This window comes from Aspergillus chevalieri, chromosome 5 (assembly GCF_016861735.1).
Source record: "Aspergillus chevalieri M1 DNA, chromosome 5, nearly complete sequence".
Classification (NCBI taxonomy): domain Eukaryota; kingdom Fungi; phylum Ascomycota; class Eurotiomycetes; order Eurotiales; family Aspergillaceae; genus Aspergillus; species Aspergillus chevalieri.
In genome coordinates, this window is record NC_057366.1 from 1,737,944 (window position 1) to 1,757,928 (window position 19,985).

The 19,985-nt window shown below is 48.8% G+C and overlaps 8 protein-coding genes across 8 annotated transcripts; 4 read left to right on the forward strand and 4 right to left on the reverse strand.

Annotated features, from left to right (window-relative positions):
* Positions 1 to 3,176: 3,176 nt before the first annotated feature.
* ACHE_50608S (uncharacterized protein) lies at positions 3,177 to 4,274 on the forward strand (the record flags this gene model as incomplete). Its single annotated transcript, XM_043280344.1, has 4 exons — positions 3,177 to 3,291; positions 3,351 to 3,625; positions 3,687 to 4,202; positions 4,257 to 4,274. The coding sequence occupies 4 exons, from the start codon at positions 3,177 to 3,179 to the stop codon at positions 4,272 to 4,274; spliced, it is 924 nt and encodes a 307-aa protein (XP_043137932.1).
* Positions 4,275 to 4,939: 665 nt separating this feature from the next.
* ACHE_50609A (F-box domain and ankyrin repeat protein) lies at positions 4,940 to 6,306 on the reverse strand (the record flags this gene model as incomplete). The annotated part of the gene is made up of 2 exons (XM_043280345.1): positions 4,940 to 4,997; positions 5,060 to 6,306. The coding sequence occupies 2 exons, from the start codon at positions 6,304 to 6,306 to the stop codon at positions 4,940 to 4,942; spliced, it is 1,305 nt and encodes a 434-aa protein (XP_043137933.1).
* A 1,322-nt stretch (positions 6,307 to 7,628) lies between these two features.
* Positions 7,629 to 9,077, forward strand: ACHE_50610S (heme-dependent oxidative N-demethylase family protein; the record flags this gene model as incomplete). Its single annotated transcript, XM_043280346.1, has 3 exons — positions 7,629 to 8,022; positions 8,082 to 8,547; positions 8,597 to 9,077. 3 exons carry the CDS (start codon positions 7,629 to 7,631, stop codon positions 9,075 to 9,077), a joined length of 1,341 nt encoding a protein of 446 aa, XP_043137934.1.
* A 431-nt stretch (positions 9,078 to 9,508) lies between these two features.
* On the reverse strand, positions 9,509 to 10,234 carry ACHE_50611A (PRP38 family protein; the record flags this gene model as incomplete). The annotated part of the gene is made up of 1 exon (XM_043280347.1): positions 9,509 to 10,234. The coding sequence occupies one exon, from the start codon at positions 10,232 to 10,234 to the stop codon at positions 9,509 to 9,511; it is 726 nt and encodes a 241-aa protein (XP_043137935.1).
* Positions 10,235 to 10,581: 347 nt separating this feature from the next.
* ACHE_50613S (uncharacterized protein) lies at positions 10,582 to 11,631 on the forward strand (the record flags this gene model as incomplete). The annotated part of the gene is made up of 1 exon (XM_043280348.1): positions 10,582 to 11,631. One exon carries the CDS (start codon positions 10,582 to 10,584, stop codon positions 11,629 to 11,631), a length of 1,050 nt encoding a protein of 349 aa, XP_043137936.1.
* Positions 11,632 to 11,938: 307 nt separating this feature from the next.
* Positions 11,939 to 13,975, reverse strand: SPT8 (WD40 repeat domain-containing protein; the record flags this gene model as incomplete). Its single annotated transcript, XM_043280349.1, has 3 exons — positions 11,939 to 12,161; positions 12,220 to 13,873; positions 13,936 to 13,975. The coding sequence occupies 3 exons, from the start codon at positions 13,973 to 13,975 to the stop codon at positions 11,939 to 11,941; spliced, it is 1,917 nt and encodes a 638-aa protein (XP_043137937.1).
* A 1,033-nt stretch (positions 13,976 to 15,008) lies between these two features.
* ACHE_50614S (putative DEAD box helicase involved in nonsense mediated decay) lies at positions 15,009 to 18,620 on the forward strand (the record flags this gene model as incomplete). The annotated part of the gene is made up of 5 exons (XM_043280350.1): positions 15,009 to 15,416; positions 15,471 to 15,829; positions 15,879 to 17,902; positions 17,956 to 18,049; positions 18,215 to 18,620. 5 exons carry the CDS (start codon positions 15,009 to 15,011, stop codon positions 18,618 to 18,620), a joined length of 3,291 nt encoding a protein of 1,096 aa, XP_043137938.1.
* An 844-nt stretch (positions 18,621 to 19,464) lies between these two features.
* ACHE_50615A (uncharacterized protein) lies at positions 19,465 to 19,962 on the reverse strand (the record flags this gene model as incomplete). The annotated part of the gene is made up of 2 exons (XM_043280351.1): positions 19,465 to 19,574; positions 19,638 to 19,962. 2 exons carry the CDS (start codon positions 19,960 to 19,962, stop codon positions 19,465 to 19,467), a joined length of 435 nt encoding a protein of 144 aa, XP_043137939.1.
* Between the last annotated feature and the right edge of the window lie 23 nt (positions 19,963 to 19,985).

A 19,985-nucleotide genomic window follows, 5' to 3' on the forward strand; every position in this document is an offset into this window, starting at 1 on the left:
ACGGCAAAAGGTAGATGATTCGGCGAACGATACAAGAAGACATTATTGGACCCATCCCCATATTAAATAGATGGTGCATGCATAAAGCAGTGGCAAATAGAGGTTTTACTGTGAGAAAAGAATAGAAGAGCGCATCCAAAGGAATACACATACACATACAGAAATGCTATTCATGTCTGAAACAGGCCAAGGCATGTTCAAAAGCATGTGATTGGCCGGATGGGAACACAATGCCGCCTCTTTATCCGTATTGATTGTATTGTTGTCCGTATCAAAATGTCTAATGGGGAATGGCGCGGTATTGCCAGTAAGAATGATCTCATAAGGAGGATCGAAAGATGCAGATTCCTCGGAGAATCAAAGTCCATAGCAAAATATTCTCAGCATGATAGGTCGATTAATCCTCTCGTCTAGATCTTCTTTCAGAGATCTAGACAGGATTCAGGAACGGGAAATTGCATCCACCCGCGTTCCATGGATTCGTAGTACTGGTTCAGTACTGTACCTGTACTGTACCATCCTCCGTGCTCAGAAGGATGATTAACCGGAGAATTTCAAGCATATCATTAACTGAACCAGAACCGAGTAAGGTGCTATTTCCGATAGATTGATAGTCTAGTTTTTCCAATATTTTCGTACTGTACATCTCTAGACTAGTAGTTACATAGACAACGGACGGCTCAGATCATAGATCGGCATGGATAAATTGATTTCGATTCCCCATTCTTTAGTGCCCTGCGTTCCAGCCACAAAAATTCGGATGAGCGTCACAATCTGCTGGGTTTCATTTGCGCTGTGGCGAAGGATGGATTCCTTTAATCTCGGGTGTGGCGCGTGTCTGAGGTTAGATCCACCAGCCACATAACGTCATGTCCTTGTACTCTTTACACCGTACTCTGAGTACTCCTTCTGGCATATCACGCACGGTATGGCAATCTATCGAATGCCCAAGAGACTACCCAAGGGTACAGAGTAACTAGATCGGTGATCCCCGGCATCTCATACGAACCGAAAGGTGCTGGAATGCATGAACCAGCCATTTATGGGAATATGTAGGAACTCTAGCACCTTACAAATGAGCATGGAGTCAGATCAGGCAATTATCAGGTGCCTACCACGCACAGTGCCATGCATCATCGGGTTGACGAGACAGACATAAATGGAGATATACAGCGAGACCTCGTACCCTACAGAGTAGAGTACTACTGTGCATTCCAGATCCTGGATTGCGCCCTCACCTGTAGATTTCCCGAGGCATACACTGGTTGATTTTTTTCTCTTTTACTAGGTACAGAATCATAGCGAGAGTGTTCTATACTATGTACAGCGCCACATATAACCATGGAAACGGCTGTCAGAGAGAGATCCGCTTCGGCCGAGCCTTGTCTACGGAGTGTGAAGGTGTATGTACCTGTTTCCGTACCGTAGAAAGGTACGTACCGGACGATGGGCTTGTATTCTGCCAACGCACTTTGCCACCCCACTGACTACGCGGTGCTCTGTGCGTCGGGCACAGCCTTGTATTTTATCATGTCCTTACAGCAAGCAGCTATAGACATATTCTTTGTATAGCTACAGGTACAGGTACTGGTAAATAGGGACTGTACCGTAGGGTTGTCTACTCTGCGGATTACTCTGTATGATAAGGGTATGTAAGATTTGGAATCGGTATGTGGCTTAGCCAATCAACAGTTTCGGGTAAGTAGGCGTGTTTTTGTCTCAGACGCTGAATCGCTCGGAAACCGTAATTAACAAACCATGGGCCGAAATCCGATCAATACAAGTACGGTCACGATTGGTTTTATTTGTTTCCGTACACATATAACAGGGGTCGTTTGCCGCGTCAGAGTGGAAGTGTGACGCGGTCGAGAATGTGTGGAGGATGTCCTCTGTTTACTAGGAAAGAGAGTCTAGAATCGGGACTCTGGAGTAAGATGAGTCGCAGTGGTGATGGGGTCTATATATGGTTCTGGCGAGAATACGGAGTAATATGAATAGATTATGGAGTGGAAGGACCCCCTGCGCAGACAATAATGCCTATTTTTGTCTCTGTCTTTTTTTTTTCTTTTTTTGGCTACTATAGAATACCCCGTAAATCAACAACAATCAGGCCATCAGTCATGAAACCGGATGGTCATAATCAACCTGCTAAGCTCGCAATGTTCAAGTGTCAAAATACATTCACTTCAATTGGCATCCTGGTGTTGTTGTAGTCCTGTACAAGTAGAAGAGTGTTTCACCCGAGAAATGCCGCTGATTCGGTTAATACCACTAGTAACCATCAGATTACTCCTCTTAACTAAATTAAGATTAGCTCCATCGGTACCGTACCATAATACCATACTATACCATACTGTAATTGAATACATACATTCACTTCTCCTCCACTGTTATCTCGATCTCTTTTCTTCCCCTCGTCTTTTCTCTCTGTTTTCTCTTCCTTCACTGTCTGCTTCGCTCGTCCTTCATCCTCTGCTGGTCTTTCGGTGCTCTGTCGACGGTCAGCCTGTTGTTCTGCTGACCAACTCTCGCAATCCCCCTCGTAGGGTGATGATGCGAGCATCTCTCTGAGCCTGGTTTTTCGACGCTTCTTTTCTCTTCCCAAACCGGGTCCTCGTCCAGTTGTAGACTCAGAAATCACTTTGGGCTTCGTCAGCTGGACCAACAACAAATAATCTATTCGCTGTATCACCTTAGGTATGTTGTTGCATGTTTTTCATTTTCATTTTCTCTATTTCGACTGTTTTGTCGGCTATTTTCTCACTATGTCATCGTTCATGACTGATCGACATCCTAGGAATTATCACCAACCCATCTAGTTTGGATCGGATCCCTATCGCTTCTACAACCCGGCCTCTTCTTTTGACCCAACGCTTCCGGCTTGGGACTATTATAGGCCCTCTCCCAAGTCGATCCGGCGACTGATGAAATTATCCCCCACCTTAGCCTCGCGAGTCTGACGTTTCATGGTCCGTTGATACTGCCGCCCGACCGGTGATCATTTGAATTAGGCGCTTGGATCAGTGAAGGAGGGAAAAAGCTGAAAAAGACCATTGAAGAAGGATTGGGAAATAAGCCGTCGACGCTATTTGCTATACCAACTCGTCCATTATCCATTGTTTACTTTTTCGACACACTACATACCCGGTCCGGAGAGTGCAGAGTTATCAGCCAACATGCTCCTCGCATTCGCTTTCTCATGGCTTTTGTTGCTCGCGTCGCCCGTCTTCGGAGCTGAAAATTCCGTGAAATACTGTTCCTCGGTTAACACGGGATCCGACAATGATGCGAGTAAGTGCCATGATTATGGTGGTATGACCTGTGCATCCTTGCTGACTTGTGCTACCTAGATACCAATACCTTTCAGTCCATCGGAGCTTGCACATCTACATGCACGTCGGATTATGCATTCGGCATTCTCCAAGGCAAAAACTGCTGGTGCTCGAATATCGCACCTAACCAGGCAACCAATGTGAATATTTCAGAGTGTAACGATAGCTGTCCTGGGTACCCGTCCGACAATTGTGGAAATGCGGACGAGGGCTTGTATGGCTACATCGTATTGATGGACCACATGCCATCTAGCACGGCCAGTGCATCAGGCGCCTCTTCGACTGGAACTTCGGTAAGCAATCCTGTACCTTACTGAGTACTGTCTTGGGTTGAGACATGCTGACTTCTTACAGACAGGTACCTCATCAGAGACCACAGGAGCGAGTACGACGACTTCAGGAGGCAGTACAGTTGAGACAATCGGAGGTGAGGTCCAAACAGTTACGATTGGCGGATCAGGTGCGACCGCTGCTGCAGACACCTCATCGACTACCAGCAAAGACAATGACTCCGGGCTCAGCAGTGGCGCCGTGGCTGGTGTTGCTGTTGGTTCCGTAGCAGGTTTCCTTGCAATCTTGGCTCTGATCCTCATTTGGTACTGCTCCAAGAAACGCCAGCGCGCAAACAGTCCTGACCCTAGCATGCAATTACTGGATGGTCGCAACAGCAAGGGTTCCCAAATGAGCTTCATGAGGTCAATCTTTTCCGACAACAGTACCCTTGCAGGATCACCTACTGCCGCACGCAACCCGAATCCAACCTTTACCGACAATCGCATGAAGACGGACACCATTCTCTACCCACACGGTCCCCGGGATAGCAGTGTATCGCTTCAGGACAACGAGGACTACTCAAGACCTGTGCTACGGGTAAGAATGTCACCAACAATCATGCAACCAACGGATTGACTAACATTGACGCAGTTGGCGAACCCTGATTAAACGTGGATCTTATGTCGATAATCTACTTTCTCTATTTTTGTTTTGTGCTTGCTTTCTGTCGCATCCTCGCATCCTATTCTCGTCATTCTTTGCTCGGTTCGGCGAACAGCGGTGTTATGATACCCAATTGTCACATAATTTTGTATTCGTTTCCTTTTGATCTAAACATGCAGAGATCATGGACTCGATTAACATCCCTCTGGGACTGAAAAAAAGGCATACCCAAAGCTTCATGCAGTAAGGTGAGCCGGCTCACGAATGTGTCACGATAATACTATTCATCGATCTCCGTGTGCCAGCACATGAGAACACACAGGGTTTATCAGACTGATTTTGTTCGCTTTGTGTTATGCCTGCTTATCAGCGTCTCTTTCGTTTGCATTTACATTTACAGATGGATATTTACTGTCACCGGTACTGGGAGGTAGTCTGTTAATTGATCAATTACATGTTACATATCTACGAGCGCGTGGAAAAGTATTCTAATAAACCTGATAGACTCACCTTGACCCTAGAATATCGTATCCAAGAAGGATGGTTACAAATGGGACATGATGACCACTAGACGACTCGCACTTTGAACTCACCTTGACCTTGAATACACACCCCAAACCATAAAAACAAACTCAATGAGCACACATACCAACCGAAAACAAGACTTGATATCAGACCACAGCACTAAACTCGCCTTGCACAAACTTGATACCCGATGAAGCAAATAACCTGTTAGCAGTTAGCGGTTAGCAATCAGCACTCCCACATTTCGGAGATCCGAGTCCACCTACGATGGCATGGTCAACTCCTGCGTCTTGAGCGAGAGATAGGTCCAAATCTCACGATATTCCTTGTTATGCGCAATATCCATCGGCGTATTGTTCCAGACATCGGTAATATTCAAAAAGGCCCATCCCTCCTCCACAAGAAGACGCACAACACGATCATGGTTACCGCGCACGGCCCAATGCAACGCCGTGCGGCCCTGCGCGTCCTGAGCGTCCACAAACACCTCCTCTTCAATCAGCATCTGAACGACACCCTCGGCGCCTAGCTCCGCCGCATAGTGCAGCTCCGTCATGCCGTTCCGGCCGGGGAGGCCGACGTCGATGCCGTATTCAAACAGACGGAAAGGGATGTTGGTGTCCGCAAAGTACTGCAGATAGTAATGCATGACGTTTTCGCCGATAATGTCGCGCTGGTTGATGTTGATGCCGGCGGCGAGGAGGTCGATGATTGCGTTGGTGTTACGTTCCCTCACGGCGACCCAGAGAGCGTTGCGGCCGAATTGGTCGTCCAAGTAGTTGAGTTGCTCGGGGATGTAGCGGAGAAGAAAGCGTAGGACATCCGGGTGGGACTTGTTCACGGCGGCGTGGTGGAAGGGGGGGATTCCGGGCACGGGGAAACGGATGTCTCCTTCGTCGACTTCCGCGAGAATAGCGTTGTTTTGGAGGGCGAAGCGGAGCATGCCGAGGCTGCAGTTCTGGAGGATCGTGGCGACGGTGTTGGGGGCGTTGATGTCCGCGCCCTCCTTAATGAGGGCTTTGATAAGATGCTCGTCGTTGATCGCCGCCGCCGCGACCAGCGGGGCATTCTGAGAAGCGAGGTTGTACAGGTTGGGGCTCGTGTTTCGGTCAAGCAGGAGCTGGGTCACATTGTAAGCTCTATATTTCACCGCGGTATAAAGCAGTCTCTCACCATGGATCGAATACTCGTCAACGCGGACACCGGCGTCCAAGAAACCTTTGACTGCGTCGACATTGTCTTCTTTAATGGCCTTGACCATGGGTTCTCGGGGTGCCTCGAACGCCATGTTCTCGTCTAGGACCGCTTGGCCGTTCCGAAAGATGATGGCATTGGCGTAGTAATCTTCGGGAGCGAAGGCATGACCGAAGGCGGCAGATTTGAGCTGGTGCTGGATGGCACGGTTTACCCCGACATTGGTGCGGGAGAAGTTGACGATGTCCTTGACATCAAGATTATCAGCGATCTTGCCGATAATCTCGTGAGGGAGGCTTTTGATGCTGGTTAATTCCATTGTGGAATAGATTTCGAGTATTCGTTCTGTTTAGATTAGTGGAATTGGAGTATCTGCAGTTGTTGCTGTAGATTGGTGGTGGATGAATGTGGAATTGGCTGGGGTTTCTGGACATTATATAGACTGTTATGAGACATCTTCATCTATATTCATCAGTAAGTTGAATATCCAATAAAACATCAGATGAAAGCTAAGAGAGTCATTCCGTATACCAGAGAGAACATTCCGTGGATAGGGCTTTGTGTTCATAAACCTGATGAAGGCTGTTGAGACATTTATGCGGACATATACGCTAAAAGAGACGGATAACACGATTGTCTCTGTTAACTAAAGAGATGAATTGCTTCTATGGTATTATCCATAGGTTGTAAGGATAAAGACCGTGAAGAAGACAATGGCATTGGTAAGAAGTCTGAGATTCTTTGTCCGGAATATTGAACATTCCTGTTAACGTCAAGACAGTCTTTAACATGTACCTAACTTGTTTTGATACCCTTTATGATCATTGAGGGAAAACCTTTACAGATAAAGCAGTGATTGAAGAACAGGTGAGTGATGTTGAATGAGGTTCAGGGCACATGACCTGGATAGTTTTACCCTTTCGGGCAATGCAACCTCACTCTTTGTATTTTCCTCATCTGTCAAGCCAATCCAAGTGGTTACTGTTACTTCTGCTATCAGGACTCGCATCGCCATGCGCAATTAGGAACGTTTTGCGAGGAGAAAGGTCGGTATCTACATGTGGCTTGTACTGTGAGGTGTTGCTTTGAATTGGTATGACACTAATGTTTAGTTTAAGTCGGTTTTCCAGGTAGGAAGCTTGACACACCAGTTACTTTCAGAAGGTGGAGAAAATTTTCGCCCCGGAAAAGTAATATAAAAGTTGAGAGAAGACATGGGGGCTCCGGATCGCTATCATCAACTATCATAAAACCTGCAAGAATCCTCGATCCATATGCGAGATATCCCAGTCGATTGGACCTGACATGCGAGCTGTTATCTCTTATCAGCATCGTCTCGCCAAAGAGGGTAAACCTATTCATGTCACACCGGGTTGATATTGAAGTCATGACAATGGTCCAGGGATTCAGATGGGTGTTGGGATGAGTTGATAAATGCCTAGGCTGCCTGCCTACTTCATCCAGCTAACCTGTGTCTTTCTGCGATTGCACTATGCCTAATGCGATTCTCAAATTTCACACAACATTATGAACGTATCGAATATCTCGGGCAATATATGGTGGGCCGGCGCCCTCGTAGTGGTACTAACGGGGCTATATCTTGCCCTAGAGAGAGTACAGGACAAGTCGATCTTCAGTCGAATGAGGTCTCGCAGGTCATTCACAACCGAAACGCCTCCCCAATCAATATCGCCAGAGAAGAAACCTCAAAGCTCTGAAACACCAAATCATGCAAGTGTATTGCCGCCGCAGCGTCGAGAGACGCTCAGTAAGATCTTGAGTGGAGTGCAAGACGTCAAGGAGGAAGAGGTCCTTCGACACATCTTGCCCATGGATACAAACTATGAAACTTGCCAGGAGCAGAAATATACCCCAACTGGATTCTCGGTACAAGAGGTTCGAGACCTAGGGGACTTCCCGGACTATGCAGAGCTTAGTGGAGTGCCGTTGCCCCAACCTTATCAAGAGTTTGATATCAACAAGGCGCTGGCCAGGTTCTATCGACCATTCAGATGGGTTTACCATCAGACTATGTGTACGTACCTAACCTTGGCCCGCAGAATTCAATAGTATCTAACTGGACGCTGTCACTAGCAATTTCAAAAATGGAAACAGACTGGTGGATCGAGCTTGAAAACACCTACAAGCAACGAATCGCCCAACGCAAAGAACTATATGCCAAACACGGAAACGGGGTCCTTGGCTACCTTCCCGGGTCCGAACTAGCCTGCAAAGAGGTCATGGAAATGGTCCTTCAAAACGTCTGTGCCCGGTATCCGCAGTACTTCTCGCTGGTCGATAAGAGGATCTTCCAGAACAGGATCTTAGGTACGGAACAGGATGTCAAGTCTAAGCAGCCCCTGGAGATCCTGCTTGACAATATTCCCGAGGACTTTGGTATCACGCTGCGAGATGATAAGACTGGTTGCTATATCCTCCGCGCAGGTGTTATTTGCTCTTCGATTGGATGGAGTATTAACGAGAAGATGGGGCTTCCGCTTCATTTGATTCACAAGCCTGTTCCGGACTACAAAGAGAAGATGCAGACTTCTATGGAGCGGTAGGTCCCGCTCACCAACTACCCTAGGATTCAGACACTAATCTGTCAGCTTCTTCACTAAACTCCCAACCGACAAACCAATCCAACGTGGCTCCTGGGGCCTCGAAGTCGGTCAACCCCTCTGGATGCCAAAAGGCTCACCCCTCGAAATCCACCGCACACACCAATCCGCCACCCTGCAACTATCCGACTGCCACCTCCGCGTCGACTGGCAAACCCTCCGCCGCCTCCCCCTCTCCGCAGCTGTCGTCTTCAACTTCAAAGCCCTGTTCACGCCGGTCACAGAGTTCCGCGATGAACCTGGTGTGCCGGCGCTAGTGGCCAAGAATATGAAGGAGGGGAAGGAGAATTTGTTGGAGTATAAGGGGACGTGGCATGTGGAGCATGTGATCTTGCCGGTGATGGAGAAGTGGGCAGAGGAGCAGAGGAGGAATGGGCTTGTGGAGAGGGATTGGGAGGTTGGGACGCTGGATGAAAGTCCGTATTTTAGGGGATGGGAGGAGAAGTGGCATCGTCAGCAGGGTTTCTGATTGTTTCAGTTCTTTTTAGTTTATAGTATACTCGAGTGCCTTGGTTCGTTTAGTTCATGTGTTGATTTATTTGGTCCTCAATTGGGAATATTTACAGACGAATTAGCAGGCTCGTCCTGGAACTTACTATATACATTCAAAACATATAGTACGCCACACACCAGATTCATCAACCGATGTTGGTCGAGCAGACCCTTGAGTATCATCACACCCCACAGCTTTCCCGACGAGTGTACATTCGTGACGATGTTGGTATCAATCAAGTTGCGCGTCGTTTTTGACGCAAGTCGTCGAGACCAAACGATGGCAGTCTCACTTGACGATGGTGTTGGTGGCAGACATTGTCTGTCCGGCGGAGGCAGCGGCTTTGGCGACGTGGTTTTGAGCTGGCACTCGAGATGAGGATCATGTCGTGACGCACGACGGACGACTCAATCCTCTTCCGTATGATCCGTAGAGCCAGCACGGCTCTCCTTCACCTCCCCATCATCGCTATCCTGGTCCATTTCCTCCAATTCATCTGCCAGCGGACTAATCCTCTCGTCCAGCAAGTCTAAATCCTCCAACTGCTGCCTTGACGGCAACTTCCACAAACTTGTACCACACATACGGTCTTTCGTGAGAAGGTCATCGACAAATTGGTCCATATATGTCAGCACAAACGAATCCCGCACACGCCGTTTGATTTTCCGATAGTCGAGTAGCAGCGGCTCAAGCGTCTTGTACACATCCACCGCATCGAAAGTCAACCGAACATAAAACGCCGCCAGAGCACGCAGATACTTGAAATCTCCACGATTTTGAAGCACCCCATTCTCCTGGTCCTCATCGTCACTCCCCGGATCCGAGAAATTCAAATATTCAAGCACAATATCGCGACTCGGGTTCAGCTGGAGCATCTTAAAAGCGAGACAGAGGAAGGGTGTCGGTTTTTCGGAGACACCGTAGGTACCACCGATAGAGCTGAGTTCAACTGCGCGGTCGCAGAGAGTCGCGGCGTTTAATCCGAAGCATTGTTCTTTCCAGTAGTAGGAATCTGTGATGCGATCGCGGACGGCTTTTTCGAAGAGCGTGGCTGGGTTGACACCGCGGACTAGGGGTCCAGTGTAGCCGCGATTATCGAGGAAGGTGCTAGCATCGGCGCGATGGGTCGACATTCTGCTTGCAGACTCAGAGTGCTGGAATTGAACTCGTCCTCAATCAACGCGACAGACTTGAAGATGAAAGCTCGCGCCGCCGGAGAGGGTTGTTCCGTGCTTCCGCTGCCAAGACTACCAAGACTGGGTGTTATCGATAGTCGCACGGCCAACGGTCGCGGGAGGTAAACAACCCCGAATCGGCATCGGGTGGGAGATCGTAAGGCTGTCGATCCAAGGGTCCAATTTGATTCTCATCATGATTTTTCCGTGGTTGGCTTGCCAGCTGCGTCGTGTGGCCAAGCACTCTTTCTAGAGAGATACGCTTTTGCTACCCGTATGCGGGTTCATATTGCTCTGTCGCAACCATGGTGCTGTTAACTCCCTCCACCGTGTCTTCCATTATCTCCATGGGGGTCATCTTTATCTTCACATTCCTCTTATTCCTGTCCGGCTACATTCTCCAGCAGCAATCCGTCCGAAGCATCCAACAAGCCCTCAAGCCTCCCCCAGACTCCTCATACCCCCTCGCCAGACACGGATCGAGATCGACATATCGGAATGCCAGGAGGGACACCAGTTATGACCAATTATACCACGGCAGCAACAATGACAGACAGAAAGGGAACAATGGTAACTACGCATACGTCCAACTCCTCTCCACCCCCGACCCCTTGAACATCTGCTCCGCAATCCTCTTCTTCCACAACCTCTCCAAAAACGGCACAGCAGTTCAAGACCGTCTCTTCATGTATCCGCAAGAATGGGACCAACCCTCGTCCTCCAAGAACAAGAAACTTTCGAAACCCGTTTCAAAGGCCCTTTCTCTCCTTCGCTCCGCAAGCATTAAATATAACATTTGGTTATTGCCCATCGACATGACAGCCGCGACGTCGGCGGGTTACGCACCCACAGATACGAAACTGCTTCGTCTGGGGCAGATTCAGTTCATGCAGTATGACAGTGTCTTGTATGTACAGACGCCGGGGTTACTGCTTGATACGGGGAAGTTGGATGATTTGTTCTTGTCAAGACCGTTGCCGCAACGGTATGACCAGAATCGACGAGATTCGTGGGATAATGAAGCGTGGATCTCTATGCCATTGAAAGCTGAACGGGATAATGCGCTCCCACCTGTGTACCTGGTCACAGTTAGCAATGTTGGCGCTGGGCAGGTTGAGGCACGGGGGCATATTCCCAATGGGACACTTCCTGGATTTGGGCAGCTTGCGGCGGGTCCGGAGGCTGCGCAGCCATCTAAGGGTGATATATATGGCAAGGATAGACAGCCGGGCTATATCTTCTTCGAGCATGATGGTGATGGATATGTTCAATGGGCCGGCAATCCGCTTTACGGGACTTGGAGAGCAGGGCTGCATGAGGTATGTGATGGAGTTGATCTTGATGATGACCTATGATGATTTTGTTCTACTTGCATTGTGATTTATTCTGGTTTGAGTTTGGTCAGGGTATATACACTCTTCAGATGGCGTTTGGTATAATCCTTTGATTTGCACATACATTTTGCGTTATTGTGAATAGGAAAAGATATAAATCATTCACGAAAATCTAGTATCCAAAGAGGTATCTGTAGCATAGTTCAACAAAGCAAATCACCACCAATATGCAAGCCTTACGCCACCAAGTCAAATAACCTTTATAACGACAATGTCCCGTAGCCCCGTAGCCAGGATATTCTTTCAATATACAGCAAGAGCAGGGAAATTACCGCGGAACGCCAATCTCATATCCTAACAGCACTTCAGTAGTGTTGCCCTCCCAGCCTCGGTTGCCACTTGTCGAGATCATAAACCGACATGCTGGGTCAACGTACAGCTGGGATATTGTTCCTGTTCGGTGACCCGGGATAATAAGGAAGGGTACAGTCGAGTGACGGGTGACCTGTTCGTGCTTTAGGTCATAGAGTCGGAGGATATCATGGGATGCACTATTATCACTGGTCAGTATGGATGCCAATCAGGGAAAGACAGAGACAAAAGACGCACCAAACAATGTGCCTTCCATTAGGCATTGCCTTAACAGCCGTCACTGGTCCACTACCCTGAGGAAACTTGAAGACGCGCTCCGCTTCCTGTAGACCCTTATGAAGGCTGAATTCCTCGACTGTGCCGTTCCGTCGACCGGCGTATATATAGTTTCCGTCTGGAGACCAGCAAGCATTCATACACCATGGCGGAGCATTGCGAGACGTGATACGAGCAATTGCGTCGGGTTGTCGTCTATCCCACACTCGGATAGTACCGTCGATGGATGCAGAAAGGAACACATTGTCCGCATTTGACTCTGACTGCGGTGATTGCCGTGAGAAATCCTGACTTTGAGAAGGGGGCTCTAGTTCCTCAGCGTGGGGTAGCCCGTTGACTTCAGGTTGCGTCCCATTTGGAAGCTCTGCTCCATGTGAATCTGGTTGTTGTGTTGTCATGTTCGTGTCTGTGTTTTCATTGCTGGTATCTTTCGGTGCTTTTGCAATGCCGTTTTGCTGACCGGTGATTTCATGATCTTGTTCACCAGGGGCATCTGCATCAGGGAGCATGCTGCCAGCGAACTTGCCAAACTCATCGTCGTCGTTATCCATACCAAAAGCATTCCCCGAGGGATTGTTGCCATTACCACCACCATTATCCCCGTCGCCAAATAGCGAGTCAGCTCCACCAAAGAGCGAATCTGCCGGTGAGCCCGCCTGCGGGTTCGCATCGTCGAAATCGCCCTGCTCGTTGGGGGCATTTTCAAAATTGAAATTCGCACCGGTGTTGGCCTGGTAATTTGATGAATATGTCCCATTCATTTGCTGTCGATCTGTAGTATCTCTCGGCACTGGCAGACTAGACTCTGGCCGGATGTCAATCGCCGAGATTTGTCCAGCACTGGGGCCAAAAGTGCGCCTGGCTTGCCCGGTATTCAGATCCCAATCGAACACACGTTTGTCCCAACCCCCGGAAAGCAGTGACTTCTCGTCGGACGTCAGATTCAAAACGGATACCGCAGAAGTATGTTGTTGAAGAGATGCAATTTCTCGGCCTTCTTCATGTCGCACTGATTGGAGACGGATAGCACCTGATTCTAAACCGGACAGCAGCCAGAGACCCTCGCTGTGGCTGGCCAAAGAGTAGACAGGTGACAGAGCATTGGCATCCATATTCTCCCAGTACGTCATCACCACGCCCGCTTTCACCACGCTGTCGACAAACGGATGCCTCTGCGCCACCGTCAGCATCAATTTGCTGTTGATTGAGTCCACCCAGTTGAATTTCCGCACATATCCATCAGAACCTCCGCTGAATACCCATCTCATGTCTGCCGTCGCCGTCACCGCATTGATTGAGGTACTGTGTGGTGCCGCAGTGGTAGGAACGATATCGTAGGTGGAACACGTTAGACATTCCGAGCGCACACTGGGATGGAAAGCGGATAAAGGGTCGGTCGCAGCATGAGCGGCTGCTTCAGGAGAGGTCATAGGAACGTCTGTATCGGGGTTTTGTTGCGAGGCCATCCCGGGGCCTTCAGAGATATGGCTGGTGTTGGAAGGGCTGTCTGCATCTTGGTCTCCGTCGGCGTCGGCATCAGGCTCGTTGTCGTTGTCCCCGTCGTCTGCATCTCTAAGGGTCTCATCCTCATTATCTGAGCTTCCGTCCTGCGAGCCTAGGGAGATCACAAAGGTTCAGTGTCGGCGTTCGATTACAGCGTTTGAAGAGTGAACTCACCTGCGAGATCCCGATCATCATCGTCCTCAATCGAAGCCATGGCAACTCCAAAATCGACAATTACCCCGTACCTCCAATATCAGTGTTAATGTTTGTTAATAGAATAGGTATATATATCGAAGCCAAAATCGTTCTTCACTTTGTACGGCGGGGAGACGCCGCGATCGATTCAAAGGTCCACAGCTCTCGTAAGTCTCCGCGTTTAGTGGTCGCAGAAGACGACAAGACTTGGCAATCAAGGATTATCCGAAATTGTTAAAGGAAGAATAGAAATAGAAGAAAGAATGACTTCGAATTGAGCTTTCGCGCGCAGGTTCGAGTAATGGAGCTCGCGATGGATTTCCCCGGACGTTTCCCACCTTGTGCCTGAGGCAATAGTATTCCAATTCAGGTTAGCGTGATTGACGTTGCCGTAAAGGGAAAACTGTTTCTTTTCGTCTTGTAGTTCTTGGAATGGAAATAGCCAATATAGAGAGTGCATTCCTCTCTCATTAGGCTTGCAGCTATTAACTTGACCTTTTGGATAGCTGTCTATTCAATTGTTCGCGAGTCACAGCTGACTGTGAATATCGAATCCATTTCCAGTCGGGCACTTGTACATAGCATGATGTACCGGTTACTATGATTATTTTCAGACATAAATAACCGCAAACCATAGCAGTAAAAGTATTTCTGTATACTCTACATAGCTACAACCTATACAAAGTACATCACAAACCATGACTCGGATGCATAATCAATGCTAAATGCAAGCAAACAAAGAGCAAGCAAAGATATCCACCACTTATAGATCGCCTGCAATTAGTGAATTGAATGAATCATTTATGTTTTGTTTGCTTCAAATGAGGACAATGAATACAAATATTGGTGCTAGGCTGTGAGCCCTCTTCTTAAAAACTGCTCCTATCCCAATCGAATGACAACAGTCCCGACAACCCCCAGCTCCCACTTTCTCCAACCTCCCCTCTTTGTCTCTCTTCATCCTCCCCATTGCCATCTTGCCATCCCATGACTCTTCCACTACACGTCTGTATATCTGTCTGATTTTCCATATGGTTTCGCCAACCTCAAAGATGGAGTCGTCAGAAGTCGAGCAGTTGTCCTCGTCGTTTATCCCAGAGACTCATGTGCGGCTGATGAACCTTCACATGGGGAATACTATCCAGGTCAACCCGGACATAAAGAACTACTGCTTTCAGGCTAGAGAGGCTGAATCTACTGAAGGCGAAGCCTGGACCATGAAGCCAGAGCTTCCATCCTCGGACGAGATCCTGGGGACCGACTTGCTAGACGAGGATGAGGACTGCGTCGAGCTCATGCCAAACTGCATCAATGGCCCTTGGCCATCCAAGAACTCTTATTTGAGGGCCCATTACGAGCTTCTACGAGAGGATGCTGTTGCTCCTTTGAGAGACGCCGTGGCTTATGTGAGAGATGACCCTCAAATGAAGGATTCCCCGGCGGTGTCCATCTACGAGAGGGTTAGTGACTTCTGATTAGCATATCTAGGTCATATAACTGAAATCCAACTTTAGGTTCATATCATTGGGGTTACTTTTTCGCAAAGAGGCCTGGCTTTCCGCGTTCAATTCTCGACTCATCGTGCCGGCAAGAATATTGTCTGGGAATATTCAAGGCGCCTGATCTCCGGAACCATCATTGCTCTTTCTCCAGCAAATGACTGCTTTCGAAGTGAGTGCGTCGTTGGTGTCGTGGCTGCCAGGCCAGTAGAGAGAGTGAAGCAACAGCCACCCGAGGTCGATATTTTCTTTTCTCGGCCTGAACAAGCGGACTTCGACCCTCATCAGGAATGGATTATGGTGGAGGCAAAAACCGGCTACTACGAATCGCTGAGACATACTATGATGGCTCTCCAGAAGATGCGCAAGGAAAGGTTAGTGCCCCCACGTCAACGCTTTGCTGTACGCCTCTAATGTCAATAGCTTCCCTCTAGCAGAGCACATATGCTCCTTGGAACCAAACATCGAGCCCCCGGAGTACATCAAAGAGCATCCCATTCTCGACATACGTTCAGGACTCACGGGCTTCGAGGAAGAGGGCAAAGTGAACGTCCTCGAGGCCTGGCCTGAGTCCCCAGCCGGCGATCTAGACGCAACACAGTGGGCAGCCCTTGAACAAGTCCTCACGAAGAAATTGTCGATTGTCCAAGGTCCTCCGGGAACTGGAAAGACGTTTGTATCAGTCGTCGCCCTGAGGATTTTGTTGTCAAACATGAAGGAAGGGGATCCGCCTATATTTATTGCAGCCCAGACAAATCATGCGTTGGACCAGCTTCTGAACCATATTTCAACTTTCGAGAGGAACTACATCCGCTTGGGAGCGCGAAGCAGTGATCTCGAAATAAAGAAGCGAACTCTCTTTGCTGTTAGGCAAAGGGAGCCAGCTGCTACCATCCAGGGAAGCGTTTTTGGATCGGCTAGGAAAAGATACCGGAATTTCACCACGACCATCTCCGAGCTTTTGCAACCTTTTAGTCAGGAGGATGAATTTTTACCACTACCATCATCATTATTCCTGAAGTATGAGACCTTGACTCAAGAACAATACGACTCACTTGAGGAAGGTGCCAGTGGGTGGATTCGTCCGGGAACAGAGGATGACAATGTCGACCCAATGGTTGCTTGGATTGGAGAAGAAGGAAAGAAATTCCAGGTAAAGTATACGAAAGAAAGTTTTGGATTCTCTGAGGACGAAGTGGATCTCGAGTACGAGCAACTGAAAGAATTGGAGGCAGAGCAGGGGCTTGAGGAAGATGACTACGATGGCCTCAGAGGCCAGTACACGACCATTCAAGATGGGTTCCGTGGACATGACGTCGGATCTATCTCTGAAGCAGCGGCCCTAGACTATCTCAAATGCCTTGATATGTGGAAGATTCCGCCCAAAGCACGAGGCACTGTCTATAACGTTCTCCGAAAACTCACCAAAGAGAAGATCTTGTCAGAGTTTCGCACCCTTATGGCACTTTACAACGCAAATTGTGAAGAGTTGCAGATTGGAAAGTGGGAAAGAGACCATACAATTCTTCGCAACGCCAAAGTTATTGGGATGACAGCGACCGGTTTGAGCAAGTACCGGGCGCTTTTGTCGAGCTTGAACCCCAGAACTGTATTGATAGAGGAAGCCGCTGAAGCTATCGAAGCGCCAATTTCGGTTTCTTGTTTCAACTCCCTTCAGCAGCTGATTCTTGTTGGAGACCATAAGCAGTTGAGGGGACATTGCTCTGTTCAAGATCTCGGAGGGGAGCCTTTTTACCTTGATGTATCAATGTTTGAGCGGCTTGTTCAGAATGAAATAAAATACGTGACACTCAGACGACAGAGACGAATGGCACCAGAGATACGTCGCTTGCTGAGACCTATCTACGGCGAGTTGCAGGACCACCCATCAGTGCTGGAACGACCCGAAGTTCCCGGTATGGTGGGTTACAGGTCGTTCTTCTTCAGTCATAGCTGGCCGGAAAACAGCGATAGCCTGTCGTCGAAGTTCAACGAGATGGAGGCGCAGATGGTGGCAGGCTTCTTCGTCCACCTCGTACTCAGCGGTGTTTCGCCCAATAATATTACGGTACTGACGTTCTACAACGGCCAGAGGAAAAGACTGCTAAAACTATTAAGAGCTCACCGTGGCATCCAGGGCCGATACATTAAGGTTGCAACGGTTGATTCATACCAAGGTGAAGAGAATGATGTTGTGATTTTGTCTCTTGTGAGAAGTGGTGGAAAGAAAATCGGTTTTCTTGCGACAGAGAACAGAGTCTGTGTGGCCCTCTCGCGCGCGAAACGAGGATTCTACATCTTTGGAAACGCGCATGCGCTTGCATCTGCGAACGATCTTTGGTTTCAGGTGATTTCCATCATGGGTGAGGGTGAAGGCGAATCTCGTCGCATAGGATCCGCATTGCCCTTGAAATGCTCGACTCACGGCAGACAGATGCTCATATCAGGTGCGGCTCTTCCTCTATTGTGATCTTTTGAGGAGCTCGCTAACATACTACAGAGCCATCTGACTGGGAAAAGAGAAATGGTGGATGTGATTGGAACTGTAACGGAACCCTTCCCTGCGGACACAAGTGTACCCTGAAATGCCACAGGTGAGAAACCTTGATATACCGATTGTTCACACGCTAATCCCTGTATGCCATAAGTTTTCCCCACAAAGAAGTCCTTTGCAACCGAATTTGCGATAAACAGATGCGCTGCGGACACACTTGCGATATGTCTTGCTCGAACATTCACATTTGCGTTTGCTCATGCAGACTGGCTACTGAAATTGCCGCTGCTGCCGCGATGATGGAAGCAAACTTGATTTCCGAGCCTGCTCCTGAGCCTGGTCCTCAGCCAACTCGTGAATCTATCGTCAAACCGAAAGTATCGGAGGAGGAGCGTATGCGTCGGAGACTGATCAGCGAATATCACGCCTACGCCAATGGTGGAGCCCAGGAACATGATACAATTCTTGCGAAAGCATCTACAAAGCAACGGAGCAAGAGGACGAAGGCCCGCAAAGTCGCTATCGGGGATTTGCTTGGAGAGGACACACCTGAACCCGTGAGCTACTTGAAGCCTGACAACAAAGAGAATGTTAAGCCTCGCGAAAATGGTATTGCTGAGCCCGAGTCACGAGAACCAAGCTCAACGCCGCAATGGAGTCTTTTAGACTGAGATCGTGCACGATATATGTATCGGGATCGGTCCGGGTATAGGCTGTTGCCAAATCTTTGTCCTTATTCATTTGTGTTGCATTTGATTGTTCTCAGACTGTCGACCATAGATTTAGGTATCTTATTGGCATAAGAGTAACGAAAATGCATAGCTATCAGCCACCATGGATTCTAGATGAAGCGTTGCGGGGCCGCGGCACCACCGTTTTGAAAACCCATGAGAATCGGACAAGATGGGAGCTTTCCCTTTCCTGTTGCTTTAGTTTTCTCATGGGCAGCAGTGCTATATTCTGTGGATATCTTGCTCAAGCTGTTATTCTCTCAAACTCAGCCTGTGCATGCTCCCACACCCGGTCAACAATCCCTTCCTTCCGATACCCTCCTAGCAAATCCATAACACTCTGTCCAGCCTCTGAACCGTCATAATCGAGCGAATACACCCCGCTCCCAGGTTTCCCATCCACACCCTTGGCAACACTCAAGCTCTCCACCAACCCAACCCCACCCTCTCACCCCCATCTCGACCAGGAAACGCGCCACTCGTCGCGAGAAAGACATTCCTCTCCCCACTCTCCTGAACCTGTACCAGAACCCATCTTCCTGCCAATGCGATAAAACACCGCATCATGAGCCCCACAGGACCCGGCACGCGGTCAAAAAGTGCCGTCTGCACTGCGCCAGGGGAGACTTGTAAGAAACTCACACCTGGTGCCCTGGAGGCAAGGGCTTCATGGCCGAGGATAATCAGAGTGGTTAGATGGCCGCGGATTGCACACAGAGGGGTTGCCAGGGCTTGCATGTCGGAGGGGTAGAGAGTGCCTTCTTTCGTTCCAAGGCGATGTTTATCACCCGAGAGGAGCTGTAGAGCATTCGAGAAGGGGGAGCAGGAGTTGGGTGATGCGCAGACGTGTATAGAAGGCAAGTGCCGAGAGGGCGTGTAGACCTTCAGATGTGTCTAGAAGTTGACAGAATATCAGCCAAAGGCCAGTAAAAAAAAATAACTAGCTGGCAAAAATACTGCTACGGTCGAATATTGCAGCCCCGGCTGATAAGAAGAGAATGTTGATGGTATCTTCCATGCTCTTGATCTTTTCGCATAACCTGTCAGCCCCCGCTAACCAGACTGACATCTTCTTGAATGATTTACACTCTTCAATGATGCGATTTGCAAATTGCTCTGATCTTCCAACAAGATAACATTTTGGTTGCGTTGGTTTTCGGACAAATTCCTTCAGGGCAGCTTCACCAATGCCGCTGGTTGCGCCGACAAAGACAGCAACCAAATTGGGTAGAGACGCTGTGATGGTGTCATTGGACAAATGGACCTGTGGAAGTGTGACCATGATGCAAGTAATGTTAATATCTG